The sequence below is a fragment of the Syngnathoides biaculeatus genome, chromosome 5, assembly GCF_019802595.1.
Source record: "Syngnathoides biaculeatus isolate LvHL_M chromosome 5, ASM1980259v1, whole genome shotgun sequence".
Classification (NCBI taxonomy): Eukaryota; Metazoa; Chordata; class Actinopteri; order Syngnathiformes; family Syngnathidae; genus Syngnathoides; species Syngnathoides biaculeatus.
Genome location: NC_084644.1, coordinates 7961499 through 7978344, shown reverse-complemented (window position 1 = coordinate 7978344; position 16846 = coordinate 7961499). Strand labels below are relative to the sequence as shown.

Genomic DNA, 16846 nt, shown 5'->3' with positions numbered 1-16846 from the left:
TTATTTAACCTATTAAAACACACTTTTTAAAGTACTGCTTAGCACCTGTTATCACTTTTGTTTGCATTTTTTTTTAATTTATGAGGCAACTTATGCATAGTTCAAACTGTTTGCCACTCACAGTTTGAACTAAAAATGATGGATAAAACAAAAGAGAATCAAACGACCAAACTACATAATTTAGTCAAACGAAAATGAGACCTTAATGTTAAAATATAAGGCATGGACAGACTAGCGACAACTAACAAACTATCTATCCATCCATCTTCTTTGTCGGTTATCCTCACAAGGGTGACGGGGCGTGCTGGAGCCTATCCCAGCTGGAGGGGCAGGAGGCGGGGTACACCTTGAGCTGGTTGCTAGCCAATCGCAGGGCACATCGAGAAAAAGAGCCGCACTCACAATCACACGTATGGGCAATTAAGAGTGTCCAATTAATGTTGCATGTTTTTGGGATGCGGGAGGAAACTGGAGTGCCCGGAGGAAACCCACGATTCGGTTTTCGAACAAATCGGTTCTCGAACCGCTTTCTGGAACGGATTGTGGTCGAGAACCGAGGCACCATTGTACTCACAAGCATTTATTCTGTCTGCTCTGTGGAAACAACAACTATGGCTCGAGATGAGTTTTCTATTTATGATTGTTGTCGCGATGTTCTCAGTGTGACCCGGGCGAGTCCACTAAGCTGCTGTACGACCTGCTGTACACGGAGCCCATCAAGATCGTGCTGATGCCCGGCTGCAGCGGCGTCTCCACAATCGTGGCTGAGGCAGCTCGCATGTGGAACCTCATCGTGGTGAGTGTGCAGCTCCTCAGAAATACAATGAATATTGTACTTGGTACATACTGTACCAAAAGTTGACAGAGTTGCCGTTAAGAATATTTAATCGCCTCATCGTATTGACAGCATCAATTTATGATCTACTTTTGGAATCAGAAATCAAGCGTCATGTGTTTTTCAACTATTAATGTTTGGTAACACAAAAAATGCTTAGAATATCTCAACTTTATCAGTTATGACGCGTGACAATAAGAAATTTTTGTACAAATTTTTACAAGAATAATCAAAATTGACACTCTAGATTTGGCTTCGCGGGCCGCATAAAATCATGTGGCGGGCCGGATCTGGCACCCGGGCCTTGAGTTTGACACCTGTGGTTGATGTACTAGTGGTAAAATAAACTCTAGATGGAGACGAATTGCGGAAATGTTCAATGCACGGAGTTGTCTATGTCAAATACCGCGGCTATTGATTTTGAAGGCACAGACACTTGAACGTGGCAGTTTCAAAAAGACCCTGACAAGCACATAATAGCGCAAGACAAAGAATATTGTGCCATCTTACGTACCACTCGCCTGACATGTTGTTTTTTTTCCCCCGTCTTTGGCACCAACTTCTCTTTCCAATTCGTGGCGTGTCGTCCCGCCTCCCGCTCGGCTCGCCTTTGGCTTTGTCTGATGGTCTTCGAAGTTTCTGACGCTAGTTACGGAGAACAATGGCTTCTACTGGTTGGCATCTGCACTTCTTCTCCTCCGTGGAGATGGCCTGGGCGATTCTTAGCGTCTGTCTGCAGGCTGGGGTGGGAAATAAGGAAGTACAGTACAAATACTTTGTTACTGTTACAAACAAAGCTTCCCTGTTTTCGAACAAATCGGTTTTCGATCAAAAATTTCGAGATGTTTTTTGTTTCTGTTTTCGAACGAAAATCGGTACTCGAACGCCCCCGACAAAACCCGGAAAGAATATATTGCGCGCGGCGAGACCAGCTGTTGCGCTTTGTTGTGAATTCCCACGCCGCTGAAAAAAAACCACAAATAACATAATGCGCGCGGCGCAAGCAGTTGTCCCACCCACGATGCTGTCAATTCAAACGCCCCCCAAAGTATAACCCGGAAATGACATAACGCCCGCGGGGCAACCAGCGCACTTTTGTGATTCTGTATAACGCAGCCTCTGTACACGTGTCCCAGTAGTGACTTTTGTTTTTCTCCTTATTGAGGATGACCATATTAACCCCCACTCATAGCTCCAAAGAAGGGAAGTTGCTTGTTTAAAGTTATTCTGCACTTTTGTTTATAAAAAAAGTTTACAACGCTGGGGGCCGAGTTGCTACAGATAGATCAATGGACTCCCAGCCTAACCTACTCTACTACAAAAGCATACATTTTAAGCAAAAATTAAATATATTTCTTTTAAATTATTTTATTATATAAAGTATTTAAACTATACATGTATTTCTACTGTGCAGTTAATTATCAGGAAAACCTAAACAAATGCTTTAAAAAGCCAAATTTTTTATCCTTGGAACGCATGATTTCTTTTTCCATTCATTAAAATGGGAAACATCGATTCGGTTTTCAAACAATTCACTTCTCGAACCATTTTCTGGAACGGATTGTGGTCGAGAACTGAGGCATCACTGTACTTGGTTACTTCCCAGCAGTACACTGATGTCTTCTTTTTAAAAATGGACACAGACAACGCCACAGAATTAGTTTTACAGACATCTGTAGGGAGTACGAATAAAAAGTCATCAGAAAAACAAATACTCAAATGAAGTACAAATGCCTGAAAAAAGTCCAGTACAGTAACAAAGTATTTGTACTGTACTGGACTTTTTCATACTTCTTACAGATGTCTGTAAAATTATCCTGTTGTGTTGTCTGTGTCCATTTTCTCAAAAGAAGACATCAGTGTAAAGCTGGGAAGAAACCAAGTATAAGTACAAAATATTCATTTTTCCTGAAGATTTTTTTTTTTTTTGCTGATACTCTGTACATTTAAAAATGCAGTAGTTGCCCCTCCTTAATTTGTCAAAATGAGCTCATTACTTTTTAGATGACACAACATTGAAAAGAAGAGAAATGTTAGTTCAACCGCGGTTGGGGTCTTGATTTATTAACATCTTGAGTTTTTTTTAGGGCAGAAAAAAAATCAGTGACATGTAGGAATGAGAACGACGAAGCATTGAGAAAAATAATGCAAGGTCTTATTTAGGAGAACTGTTTGTTGTTGTCGGCTCCAAGAACTATTCGCGGTGAACTTGTTGGCTTCAATTGTAACCTGAAAACCACCAGCTCCTGGAGTTCAAATATTCATCCATCGAATTTGAAGATAACTCATAAAGGTGTACTTTTGTAGGTATGCTTAACTAACTTAGATACATTATAGATACATACTGAGCCAACAGGCAGTATCTGTACTTTGACTCAATTGCAGTGTGTGACTGCTTTTGCAGTCTCTGCCCGCAGAGCTTCTTCGTATCACAGCGAAAAGGCAAAGGAAAAAAAAAAAAACCCCGCTGGTTCCTGGGTCTAAAAGAGGATATTAATCAGTTTCTCTTTTCATTCTGTTAATGTGATCTTGTCTATCCGTTTCTAAATGCACTGTTGCGCAATGATCGCTGCTCGAGGGCTGAAGGAGACCCAACAAGTTGGAATCAAGAGATATTGTTTGAAGTCTTTTGGCGGGGGGAAAGTGGGAGCCTCCGCACCATAGCTGCAGTTTAAGTCTAAATCTTCTTTTGGGGCATGCTTCAGGCGGCGCAGTGACTGACTAGTTAGCACATTTGCTGTTCAGAGGTTGCGGGGTTGCTTCCGGGATCCAGTTTTCCAGTGTGAAGTTTGCATGGTCTCCCCGTGCCTGAGTGGGGTTTTCTACGGGTACTGTGGTTTTATAAAGTAATAATCTAATCTAATCTAATCTATCTATCTATCTATCTATCTATCTATCTAGCTATCTATCTATCGATCTATCTATCTATCGATCTATCTATCTATCTATCTATCTAGCTATCTATCTATCTATCTATCTATCGATCTATCTATCTATCGATCTATCTATCTATCTCTATCTATCTATCTATCTATCTATCTATCTATCTATCTATCTATCTATCTATCTATCTATCTATCTATCTATCTCTATCTATCTATCTATCTATCTATCTATCGATCTATCTATCTATCTATCTATCTATCTATCTATCTATCTATCTATCTATCTATCTATCTATCTATCTCTATCTATCTCTATCTATCTATCTATCTATCTATCTATCTATCTATCTATCTATCTATCTATCTATCTATCTATCTATCGATCTATCGATCTATCTATCTATCGATCTATCTATCTATCTATCTATCTATCCATCCTTCTATTTTGGCAAAATTGTTGTGCCTTTGGTCTTTGTCACTTCTTAACATTTAAAATGCCAGAAAATTAAAAACCCAAATCAGGCTACAATCAACCAAAAAGCGTCAAATTTCAACAATCGGCTTTCCGAATACATTTTTATTATTTTGTTCCCGTGGATACAATTTATACCGTGATCAAAATGATACTTGGTTAAAATACAAACGATCAAAATCGTACTGGATTAGCGTTGCGCTGGGTTAAAATGAACCAGGATTAAAATCAAAAAATTTAAAATCAGACCACGTCAACAACTTGTGCTAGATAAAAATGATACCAAAACAAAATTATTAAATGCATCTATATTTATAAATCAATCATACTGGCTCAAAATCATACCAAACAAAATGGTAATGGATCAAAATCATATCTGGTGAAAAACCACATCGAAATCAAATCTGATTGAAAATGTGCAACCAAAACAATCTTCTTCTTTTCCATTCAGCTTGTCCCGTCAGGGGTCGCCACAGCGTGTCATCTTTTTCCATCTAAGCCTATCTCCTGCATCTTCTTCTCTAAGCCCCACTGCCCTCATGTCTTCCCTCACAACATCCATCTATCCTTCTATTTGGTCTTCCTCTCACTCTTTTGCCTGGCAGCTCCATCCTCAGCGCCCTTCTACCAATATACTCACTCCTCCGCCTCTGGACATGTCCAAACCATCGAAGTCTTCTCTCTCTAACCTTGTCTCCAAAACATCCAGCTTTGGCTGTCCCTCTAATGAGCTCATTTCTAATCCTATCCAACCTGGTCACTCCGAGCGAGAACCTCAACATCTTCATTTCTGCCACCTCCAGTTCATCTTCCTGTTGTTTCTTCAGTGCCACTGTCTCTAATCCGTACATCATGGCCGGCCTCACCACTGTTTTATAAACTTTTCCCTTCATCCTAGCGGAGACTCTTCTGTCACAAAGAACACCAGACACCTTCCGCCAGCTGTTCCACCCCGCTTGGACCCGTTTCTCCAAGTATTTATTTATTTTTATGGACCAGCTAAGTGTACATACCTACATGTAAATGTGTGATTTTATTGTAAATACACCATCTGTCAATATTCCATTATAGCCACCTAGGGAAATGTGTCACCCGCCGTGGAAATTAGAGACAATTGTGTAACGTCACGTTGAGGAGACAAATAAGTCATTAACAGTTCTCTAAATAAGACTCTTCCCCCACCGCAACCACTCATTCACGCACATATACTCTGTTTTACTTCGGCTAATCTTCATTCCTCTCCCTTCCAGTGCATGCCTCCATCTTTCCAATTGTTCCTCCGTTTCCTCCCTGCTTTCACTGCATATCACAATATCTTCTGCAAACATCATGTTCCAAGGGGATTCCAATCTAACTTCATCTGTCGGCCTATCCATTACTACCGCAAACAGGAAGGGGCTCACGGCGGATCCCTGATGCAGTCCCACGTCCACCTTGAATTCTTCTGACACACCTACGGCACATCTCAACGCTATTTTGTGCTGTCCTCATACATGTCCTGTACTATTTTAACATACTTCTCTGCCACACCAGACTTACGCATGCAGTACCACAGTTCCTCTCTTGGTACTCTGTCATAGGCCTTCTCCAGATCCACAAAGACACAATGTAGCTCCTTCTGACCTTCTCTGTACTTTTCCATGAGCATCCTAAAGGCAAATAATGCATCTGTAGTGTACTAGACCAACATGTTAATGGATTCAAAATAATATCATATGACTAAACCCACTGCAATGAAATCAAAACATCCTCTGCGAATGTCTGAGATCTTTTTAGTTGTCGTCTGTTAAATGTCTGTTCTTGCGCCTCCAAATAGTCTGAGAGCATCTTTGTCCAAATTCGCCATCACTTCTGTCACACGAACGACATCATCTACCTGCTGCACTCTCAGGAATCGTAATTACTGTTATTGCGAAGGATGCACATTGTTCGACTTATCTGACATCCATCACCGATGTGGGAGAAAATTGGCTGTAATAGTTTCCTAAATGCCACGGTTCTCATTTTTACGGAGATCTGTCGATGGTTTTTCCTTCCACTTGTCATTGCAAGACTAATTATTTGAAGAATTAGTCGTTTGGCATTTAGCGCCTCCACGTCTCGCAGACCTTTACAGAGTTTCCGTCCTGTGTCTCTCCCCCCCCCCCCCCCATCCCCCTCGCAGCTCTCGTATGGTTCCAGCTCGCCGGCCCTGTCCAACCGCCAGCGTTTCCCCACCTTCTTCCGCACACATCCGTCGGCCACGCTGCACAACCCGACCCGGGTGCAGCTCTTCCAGAAGTGGAAGTGGACCCGCATTGCCACCATCCAGCAGACCACTGAAGTCTTCACCTCGGTCAGTGTCTTGCGTCTGTCCTTCCGTCTCGAGTCTGACAGGCATATCGTATAGAGCTCGTGCACGTGACGTCACAATTTTCACGCCGCCATATTGCCGGTAAAACAGAGCTGCTCAACAGTGTTGGGGACATTGAACCGGAGCAGAATATTCACAACGTCCGAGACCTGTTGTGCTGTTGGTTGTCACAACAGACGAGACACATATTCAAAGAGATTATTCTATGACATACCAGCTGAAAAGACCAGAAAAGATCGATGGATTTCGGCAATTAAATGTGATAGCTGGTGCCTAACCAAATACACACGACTGTGTAGCGATGACTTCATTTCAGGTAGGAATTATTCTTAATCTTACATTCCGCAGTATTTGTAATGGCAAGTTGGCTCATTTGAGAACATTGCGTTTTCCCCCCAAAAAATTGTCTGCCGCAGAGGTTTACGGAGGTTAAGTGTGGCCGCAATCGCTTCCGTGTACGTTCCATGGAGACGACTCTGTCCTCTATGTTTTTTTCATAGTCAATGAATGAGAGGTTGTGTAAAACCAGGGTCATTTATTTAAATATTGGCATTTGTATTGAAATCTAGCGGAAAAGATCGATGGAGTCCAGGAAAGGTCAACGTGTCGCTGAACACACTTCCGCGTTCACGAGCCGTCAACCGTCGTCTTTTTTTTTAATCATAGTTAATGAATGCAAGTTTGTGTAAAACCAGGGGTCATTTATTTAAATACACTGTATTGGTATTTGTGTTGAATACTAGCTGAAAATATTGATGGATTCCGCAAAGGTTAACGTGTCGCCGAACACACTTTCGCGTTCACGAGCCGTCAAAGCCGTCACTATGTGGGATTTATTCCTGATTGAGAACAAATCCGGCAACGAAGTATTTGTATGCGTCCAGACTTTTATACGCTTTCAAACTTTTCCGTGTAAATCTCGACGACTTACTCACCAGCTCCAAGTGTAGATCCAGTTGTCCGAGACAAGCGGAAGTGAATTAACAGTTTTTTTTTCACCTTCTAAATGTCTGACGGTATCGGACAAGACTCTGGGCGTCGCGCTACAAGACATATTTCTGTGTCATCTCCAACCCACTTAGCATTGAGCAATGCTTAGCTTGGCCGGCAATATAGTGAGGTAGACAAAAGTCACCTGATTTTATGACGTAGGTGCACGAGCTCTATACCCTCACAAGTTGAACATTTGGCTTTTCCTGCAGAAAATCAAGAGCAGGCAAACCAAGCAGGAGCGCTAAACCTGATTTTGTTTATGTTTTAATCACTTTCTCCGTTTGGTCACATTGATGTTGTTTGCTTCAGACCGGATGGTTTTAATTAGCCACGGGGCATTTTCTTGGTGTTTGTTTACTGCTGCCGCCGTGTTGCTCTTTCCAGCAATTGCTCATGGTGATTATCGGACTCTTTTTTCAACATATTTGTCGGAATATTGGTGGCGAAAGCCCATCGATTTTGCTGAGAATCCTTCTCAGACGCGGCAGTCAATACGGAGACGCTTAATGTCCGCTGCTGTAATGGAGGTTAATGATCCGTTCTTTTCACCACGAGCGCCTTTTTATTTTTATCTTTTTTTCATTTCCGGACCTCTTCTTTTGTGCGAGCTCCCCCACACCTCCTTTGATGTTTTCTCTATGTCCGCGCGTCTGTCTGTCCGTCAGACTCTGGACGATTTGGAACAGCGAGTCAAGGAGGCCGGCATCGAGATCAGCGTTCGCCAGAGCTTCCTCACTGACCCGGCTGTGGCTGTCAAAAACCTGAAGGTGCTTTGATTAAAAATTCACCTCAGCTGTCAAAGCCCTCCTCTCTCCCACCACCCACCCCATCAGCACCCCGGCCCTGCATCCCCCCCTCCCATCCCGCCAGCACCCCCTTCATCCAGACACTCTCACATCACAGCTGCAAATATCATTAGCATGGACGCCAGTTGGCAGAAATTAATGCACAGTGTTAATGAGATACTCCTGAGCTTCTGGAGCCGTCAAGGTCAGAGGCCCGTATTTGCTCTACGTAGTCATTTCGCATTCATTTTTCGCATTTTTTTTTTTCAACGCTCCGATGTAGCGGCAAGGCTGACTTGGGACGCGCACCCCATGATATCAAGACTCACAAAAATATGAGGTAGCCTTGGCGAGCTTCTAGGAAAGAAAAGGGACTTGGCTCCGGGTGAAACTGCAAGTCAAATGTTTCCCAGTGTAATACCTGGATTGACTTGCGAGAGACCAAACATATCGTCTTTTTATTGTAAATCTATCCATCAGTTTTCTGAGCCACTTATCCTCACAAGGGTTGCGGTGAGTGCTGGAGCCTATCCCAGCTGTCAACGGGCAGGAGGCAGGCTACACCCTGAAATGGTTGCCAGCTGATCGCAGGGCACATCGAGACAAACAGTCGCACTCACAATCACGCCTATGGGAAATTTAGAGTGGCCAATTTTTGGGATGTGGGAGGAAACCGGAGTGCCCGGAGAAAAGCCCACGCAGGCACGGGGAGAACATGCAAACTCCACACAGGCGACGCCAGGATTGAACCCGGGACCTCAGAACTGTGAGGCCAACGCTTTACCAGCTGATCCATCGTCCTGCCTTTTATTGTAAACATTTATTAAAAAATGATTGACTACATAATTAAACAAACACATGTATTAAATAATCAATTTTAAATATAAACTGCCCATCTAATATTTCTTTGTTAAATAATTGGTCAATTTATTATTATAATAATTAAACAACAATTATTTATACAATAAAGTATATTAGTCAGATAAACATTTTCACATATACAGTACCTTCAAATTTTTGGATTGAAATGATAGTTTGAGGTATTTATTTTAACTTGAAATTTAAAAATTAAATTGCATATTCATCAATTTTAATGTTTCTTTATTTAAAAAATATTTTACATACTTCACATTAAAAATGTTTCTATGATATACGTTGTTGATTTATTATTGATAATGAATTTAAATAGGAATCTGATTTTATTTCACCAAAATAAAGGCGGTACGGTGAATTAGCTGGTAAAGCGTTGGCCTCACAGTTCTGAGGACGATCAAAGCCCCGCCTGTGTGAGTTTTCTGCGGGCACTCCGGTTTCCTCCCACATCCCCAAAAACGAACATGGAACATTGATTGGACACTCTTAAAAAAAAAAAAATAATAAAATAATTGCACTGAAGTGTGATTGTGAGTGCGACTGCGATTGGCTGGCAACCAGTTCAGAGTGTACCCCACCTCCTGCCCGTTGACAGCTGGGATAGGCTCCAGCACTCCCCGCGACCTTCGTGAGGATAAGCAGCAAAGAAAATGGATGGATGGATAAAATAAAGAATTTGCATGTACATTTTCAAAAGGAAACGTGTTCTTGAAAAAGGCCTTCAATCAGGGGTGTCAAACTGGTGGCCTGCGAGCCATTTCCCACCCGCGAGACTGTATTTTGCGACCCTCACCTTAACATGACAGTTTAATGTTAGTGCGGCCCCCGAGGTTTTTTACGACTTTAACAGTGTTGTGTGCGGAGCTGATGAACCCACCAATCACGGTGAGGTATACGGCTCTCAGGGGCGCGACATCGACCGGGCTCGACGCGAGCACGGAAACATTTTTCAATGAGTGAAAGTTACAGCACGATTGCCATGGAGCATTTTATTTAGTAGTTTTGCACACGACGGCTTTACAACAGCGCCCTTGTTCATCTTGTTTTGTGTTAAAAACTAAAGAAGACATTTGAGAAGATTGGATTTTTTTTTTACATTTTGAATTTAAATAGCATGCGCACCGAGGCTCTCGCCCAGCCTCGGCGCGACTCTGCCTCCAGCGGCACCGAGATAAATTGAGTTTGACACCCGAGTCCTAAACGGTCCTGAAGCCTTAAGACACAACATTCTTTTTTGTTTTTTAAGCTGTTGATTGAACAGGCTTTCTGTCTCATTTTCAGCGTCAGGACGCGAGGATCATTGTTGGTCTGTTTTACGAAACCGAAGCCAGGAAGGTGTTTTGTGAGGTATGTGGCTATTTTTTTTCTTTGCTCAATTAATCCCACGAGGCCGAAAACCCCTCGACTTTGCTGGTCTCCCGGTAATGAGCTCTTTGAATGCCACAGCAAGGTGACGCTTTCACCTCATGCTTATTCACGTCTATTCGAACAGTTCAAAAACAATATTTACAACATAAAATGACAAAAAAAACCAACTATTTTTTTTATTGAAATACATCGTACTCACCAAAGATGTTGATAATTAAATGTGAACATATTGTTTTGCTGGTCAAAATTGGCTGTAACTAGTTTTGCTCTGACTGAGCCAATCGGAGGATGTAAAAATGCTGATGTCATCAAGGGCCGGTTCGCAGGCCACGTGAGGATAAGTTTGGAATTTTATCGGTAGACGAGACAGTCTCATTGCTGATGGAGTTGAAGTTAGTTAGGTCAGCACTACAGATTGTAAAAGCCTTGATGAGAAGAGAGCAACACAGACACACACCTCACAGAGGGTGAAATTTGAATGGAACAAAATTGTAATACAGTGAACAAAATAAGTATTTGAACATCCTGCTATATTGCAATTCTCCCACTTAGAAATCATGTATTTGATCATGGATCAAAATTGTACAACTCCACATGGATGGAAAGGGCAACGGAGAAATTGCCAAGCAGCTTGGTGAAAAAAGGTCCACTGTTTAAGCAATCGTTAGAAAATGGAAGAAGCGAAACATGACGGTAAATCTCGGAGTGGGGCCTCATGCAAGGTATCACCTTGTGGGGTCTCGATGATCCTTAGAAAGGTGAGGAATCAGCCCAGGACTACATGACAGGACTCGGTCAATGACCTGAAAAGAGCTGGGACCACCGTTTCCAAGGTGACTGTTGGTAATACATTAAGACGTCACGGTTTGGAATCATGCATGGCACGGAAGGTTCCCCTGCTTAAACCAGCACATGTCAAGGCCCGTCTTTAGTTTGCCAATGACCATTTGGATGATGGTCAGATGAGACCAAAATTGAACTTCTTGGTCATAATTCCACTCACCGTGTTTGGAGGAAGACGAATGATGAGTTCCACCCCAAGAACACCGTCCCTACTGTGAAGCATGGGTGTGGTAGCATCATGCTTTGGGGGTGTTTTTCTGCACACGGGACAGGACGACTGGACTGTATTAAGGAGGGTCCCTCCTCCTTCCCTCAGTCAGAGCATTGAAGATAGGTCATGGGTGGGTCTTTCAACATGACAATGACCCGAAGCACACATCCAGGAAAACCAAGGAGTGGCTCAGTAAGAAGCATATCAGGGTTCTGCCGTGGCCTAGCCAGTCTCCAGACCTAAACCCAATAAAAAATCTTTGTAGGGAGCTGAAACTCCGTGTTTCTCAGCGACAGCCTAGAAACCTGTCTGATCTAGAGAAGAACTGTGTGGAGGAGCGGGCCAAAATCCCTCGTGCAGTGTGTGCAAACCTGGTGAACAACTACAGGAAACGTTTGACCTCTGTAATTGCAAACAAAGGCTACCGCACCAAATATTAACATTGGTTTTCTCAGGTGTTCAAATACTTATTTGCAGCTGTATCACACAAATAAATCGTTAAAAAATCATAGATTGTGACTTCTGGATTTATCTTTTTAGATTATCTCACAGTGGACATGCACCTACGGTGAAAATTTCAGACCCCTCCATGATTTATAAGTGGGAGAACTTGTAGGGCAGCAGGGTGTTCAAATACTTATTTTATTCACTGTGCATTCATGTACTGGATACAGTGCAGTCATGAGACCTGATGGACCCTGACCGTCCTTCCTCCCATGCCGCCTCCCCGCAGGTGTTCAAGGAGAAGCTCTACGGGAAGAAGTACGTCTGGTTCCTGATCGGCTGGTACGCCGACAACTGGTTCAAGATCAAGGACCCGGCCATCAACTGCACCGTGGAGAACATGACGGAGGCCGTGGAGGGTCACGTCACCACCGAGATCGTCATGCTCAACCCCGAGACCGTCCGGGGCGTCTCCAACATGGTAGGCAAATAACAAACCGAAACAATTTGGGTTGCCTTCCCTTGTTGTTTTTCCACAGTCGAATCGTCTTAAAAACAAGGGAAAACTGAATTCTCTTAACAGATTCTTTATATGTAAAAAAAAAAACAATTTTCCTTAATATTACAAATTTTTGTGAGTTTATTGGTTTCTTTGCGGGGAAAAAACACTTCAGTGCTTTAACATCCGCTATATCCTCACTACATGTGGCGAAGTGATTGAGTTTGTGCCTATCCCAGTTGATTTCGGCTGAGAGTCAGGGTACAACTTGAACTGCTCGCTCGACATCCAATGGCAGGTCACCGTTTAACATATCTGTAAATTATGGCTACATAATGGAAAAAATATTCCCAGTTCAGACAGTCTGCTTGGCAAAGTCCATTATCACCTGTGTGTTATTTTACACGGCGATAAGCACCACGCTGTTATTGCTGCGCTATTAATGCTGTGGAGTTTATTAAGGTTGTCGCCAGTTCCGTCCCCGGGCAGAACCGCCGCTTTAATTGGATAGTTTGTCGTAAAATGTATGACATTATCATTCTTATTCCGACACTTGGCGGAATTTTAATGACTCGCCTCTGACTTGGTCCTCCAGTAACTGTTTGGACGATTTGTGACATTTAGGGCGGCCAAACGAGAGCAGAGATTGCAGATGTGATTGCTGGTTAGGATTAGCGGTTGGTGCCACCAGATATTGGTTTTTAACTGCTTACTTCAAAGACCTACTTCAAATGATAAATGTCACATTTTTGTATCTGCCTGCTAAGTGGCTTGCTAGCTCAGCTTTTAGTCTTGTTAGGTGTTAGCTACCTCAGAAGAAAAGACTTGATTCAAATGAAAAATATTACCTCCTCATTTCGCTAATTTCCATTTGCCGGCAGGTCCGCTAGCGATTAAGTAATATTTAACTCTGTAATAATTAGATAGTAATAATACATTATAATTTTACATAGTGATTTTCTACCTAACATTCCCTCAAGGTGCTTCTTGCTATTAACTTTGCTAGCATAGAAAATACACTGAATAATGTCATATTATTAAATCTGTATGAGAAGGGGATTGCGAGGTGACATCTTTAACTTCCCAGGCTTGTGTTTTCTTGGAGAATTAGACTTATTTTAGATGATACAGTCAATAACCCATTGTTAGATTTGCTTCATAATGTTGCTAGCTCGGAAAATGGATTGAATTCAGGTAACAAATGTAGCATTTTTTTTTCTTCATGGTCTACTCATGATCGTTAGTTACATGGGCTGCTAGCTGTTAGTCTTCTCTTTTGTGTGAATGTACTGTAAGACTCTTGATGAAACTAAATATCACATTTTTAAACAGTGTTTTGCCAACTAGCATTAGCGGTAAGTGCAGCTAGCTATTAAGCCTCTTGTTTCCACAAAATCGAAGGCTTAATTTAGATGATACAGTAAACAATGTGTTGTGGAAGGTGACATAAGCTTTACGTTTTGCTAGTTATCATCTTCAGATGATATTTTAAATGATCAATATCAGATTTTTACTTGGTAGTTTGCTAACGAACGTTTGCTGTCAGGCCGCTAATATTTAACCTCATGTTTCTACAGAAGACAGAAGGCTTAATAAAGAAGATTAATATAATTTTCACGGAGTGATTTGCTAAGATCAGTTCTAGGTGCTGCTAGCTATTATCCTTGTGCTTTCTATGAAAATAAGACTTATTCAAAGATTATAAATCCATTTTTTCCCCCAGGTTATTTGTAGCGTTGGCAATAGTTTAGTTGTATGGTCGCCAATGTGAAATTTATTCAAGTTAGTCATTGTCATGTAAAAGTATTTACTTGCACAGATACTGCACCCCAGCGTTTAGCCACCGATAAATATTCTGAGCTCTTTATCAACAATGTGTTGGCTAAATCTCCGCAACAGAAGGAGGATTTTTTCTCATCTTTCGTTTTTTTTATTGTTATTTTTTTTGGTCAGCATTTTCCTGTTCCTCATCTCAGCATTGATGTGGTCTTAAGCCTCTTAAGTGGGTTGACCATATTTTGCTTTTTTAAAACGAGGATATCTTCCTCAAATGTGTCACCGTTTGGAGACCTTCGTTGCCAGAAAAGGTACACAAACAAACCATGATGAAAACATTATTTGTTCATATTTGTTGTGTTTTTTGGCTTGAATTCTTTAATCAATTTAAGCTTTGTTCAAAATTATCAATATTCAATAATTTTCTCACTCTCAGTCTTTAAATGCCAGGGTAACAATTCTAATTGTTAATTTATTAATCCTCAGGGAGTTCAATTTAAAGGGGAAATCCAGTGCTTTGCATTCAATAAGTCATGTAATGTGTACTCAATTGTGACAATGTGATGCTCAATCCTCTCTCATTTAATAGTGTTTTGAAAAGATTTTTCTCGACAACTACGACTTTTCAGGGGCGCTGCCATTTTCGCGAGTCACATGATCTACGTGGGCGTGTGTGACGTGTACCGTGCCGCAACGAAGGCTCGATTACATGGTACACCATTTATGCCCAGCGCCGATTTCTCATATTTATCCTCATCTGATGAAAAAATAGCAGTATCGGTTGATCGGGAAGACGGAGGAATACTTCCATACAGATTTGGACCTGTGGCTGTAATTAATGTTGAATATTCGGATGGTTCTTCGGGTGGAATGACACAGAGTCTGACTACTCTGAGGCGTACTAGCAACATGATTGCTTAAACTAAGGACTCCGGGAGCTCCAGGCCGGCAGCCGCGCATGGTTCTTCGGACGGGAATGACGCGGAGTCTGACGAGTGAGCTCCGGCGGCCGGCCGTGAGCCGAGCTTCCGGGCGGCGGAGGCAGTTAGGCCCGGACGCCGAAGCTAGGCTAAAGGCCGTGAGCTCCGGCGGCAGGCCGCGAGTCGAGCTTCGACGTCCAGGCAGGCCTCTAGCTCGCTTGTCAGAATCTGCGTCATTCCCGTCCCAAGAACCATATCTACATTTTTGTGGGAAGTTTGGCAAAATGATTTTGGTTGCTTGGAATCATATTTTCAGTTTTCAAAATGTTATGATTGCCCTGTATTTACACTGTTAGAAGTAAGCAGAGATCACTATTTAACAATGTGTTTTATAAAAAAAAAAAATTCGTGCCAAAGGCAGACATTTTCTGTGTTTTTTCCAAATTGGTCATTCTACCCCTGAATATAGGAACAGACAATTGTGGGACAATATGAAATTGACCATATTTGGACATACAAGGCTTATTTCCAACAATGACGATCTGGAAAAGAATTGTGTGTGTTTTTGTTTTGTTTTGTATGACGGTTTTCGGGCTTCAAGTCTTCCCATTGACCTTTTCTAACTGCCGCTCTGTTGACTTTTATTCTTCTTGTTTACCCGCCTTGGCTTTGCACCTTTTTTTTCCTCTCCCTCCCTCGCAGCTGTTGTTTGTATTAAAAAGTGCACCTGCCACTACCTGCTGCTTAACCGCCGATGCACTCCTCCACGGGGTGTCCCAGATAGACGCATCCGCACAATCGCCCTATTTCCAATTCAATTTGCGAGTTTGAAATTGGCGTATTTCTTGGCCCGACGTGGCGAGCACTGGAGGCGGTGGGACGGCGCGTCACGTTTAAATGCCAAGGTGCAATCTTTTAATGAATTGGACTTGTCAGAGAGCCGAATTGCCAAGTGCGTGGGCCTCGTGGGGAATCCTTTGGGACATCTTGATGATTGCGAGCAATAATCTGCCGTCACGCGCGGGCGCTCGCAGATTATCTTAATTGCTCGCTGCCGAGAGGACGGAATTTGACAAATCACCCGGGGCTTATTTACGCCCCAAAACAGGTGGCGAGGTGTTTGGATCGAATTCTACCAGACTTAATCTGATATTGTGTTCATCATTACATCTCAGGGAGACAAATATGGATTGATTGACATATTACTCTCTTTCTTCTTTGTTCTCGTGGCAATATTTTGCACCCCTGAGCCACTGGGTGCAGATTTTGCAAATTTGGCAGAACATTCATCCTTGCAGCATTAGCGGTGCTATTACCTTATTAGAAAAAAAAAAAAAAAAAACAACTGGCCATAAGGAGGCGTTAATATTCTGTCCTAACACGACCTGAATCAAATCAAGCTCCAAAACTTAAATGGCAGAAAAATTTTAAACGCTTGTGCTCCTGAACTGCAGCATGCAGAAACGTGAAAAAAACTTGGCACAACGCGCATCCGCATGACATTGGCTCTGCTATTACTTTTCCCAAGTAATCAACCACATGGTGGAATTGCAATTAGGCCCCAAATTGACCCGGGCCAACGCAAGTTA

General features: G+C 42.3%; 1 protein-coding gene and 1 long non-coding RNA gene across 6 annotated transcripts in view; one reads left to right on the top strand and one right to left on the bottom strand.

Moving 5' to 3' along the window:
- Nucleotides 1-16846, top strand: part of gabbr1a (gamma-aminobutyric acid (GABA) B receptor, 1a) — a 78363-nt gene that overhangs the window by 31174 nt on the left and 30343 nt on the right. For all 4 annotated transcript variants that reach the window (XM_061820747.1, XM_061820744.1, XM_061820745.1 and 1 more), the window contains 5 exons: nucleotides 662-796; nucleotides 6357-6527; nucleotides 8204-8305; nucleotides 10478-10543; nucleotides 12352-12543. In XM_061820747.1, the coding sequence (XP_061676731.1) occupies nucleotides 662-796; nucleotides 6357-6527; nucleotides 8204-8305; nucleotides 10478-10543; nucleotides 12352-12543 (666 nt within the window). The remainder of the gene's footprint in view (nucleotides 1-661; nucleotides 797-6356; nucleotides 6528-8203; nucleotides 8306-10477; nucleotides 10544-12351; nucleotides 12544-16846) is intronic.
- LOC133501193 (uncharacterized) lies at nucleotides 698-8268 on the bottom strand. Of its 2 annotated transcripts, none has more exons than XR_009795124.1 (3): nucleotides 8130-8268; nucleotides 1350-1575; nucleotides 698-811 (listed from the first exon to the last, which is right to left on the bottom strand). It is a non-coding gene; the product is annotated as an uncharacterized LOC133501193 (long non-coding RNA). The 2 variants fall into 2 exon arrangements; XR_009795125.1 differs by lacking the exon at nucleotides 8130-8268 and adding an exon at nucleotides 7481-7636.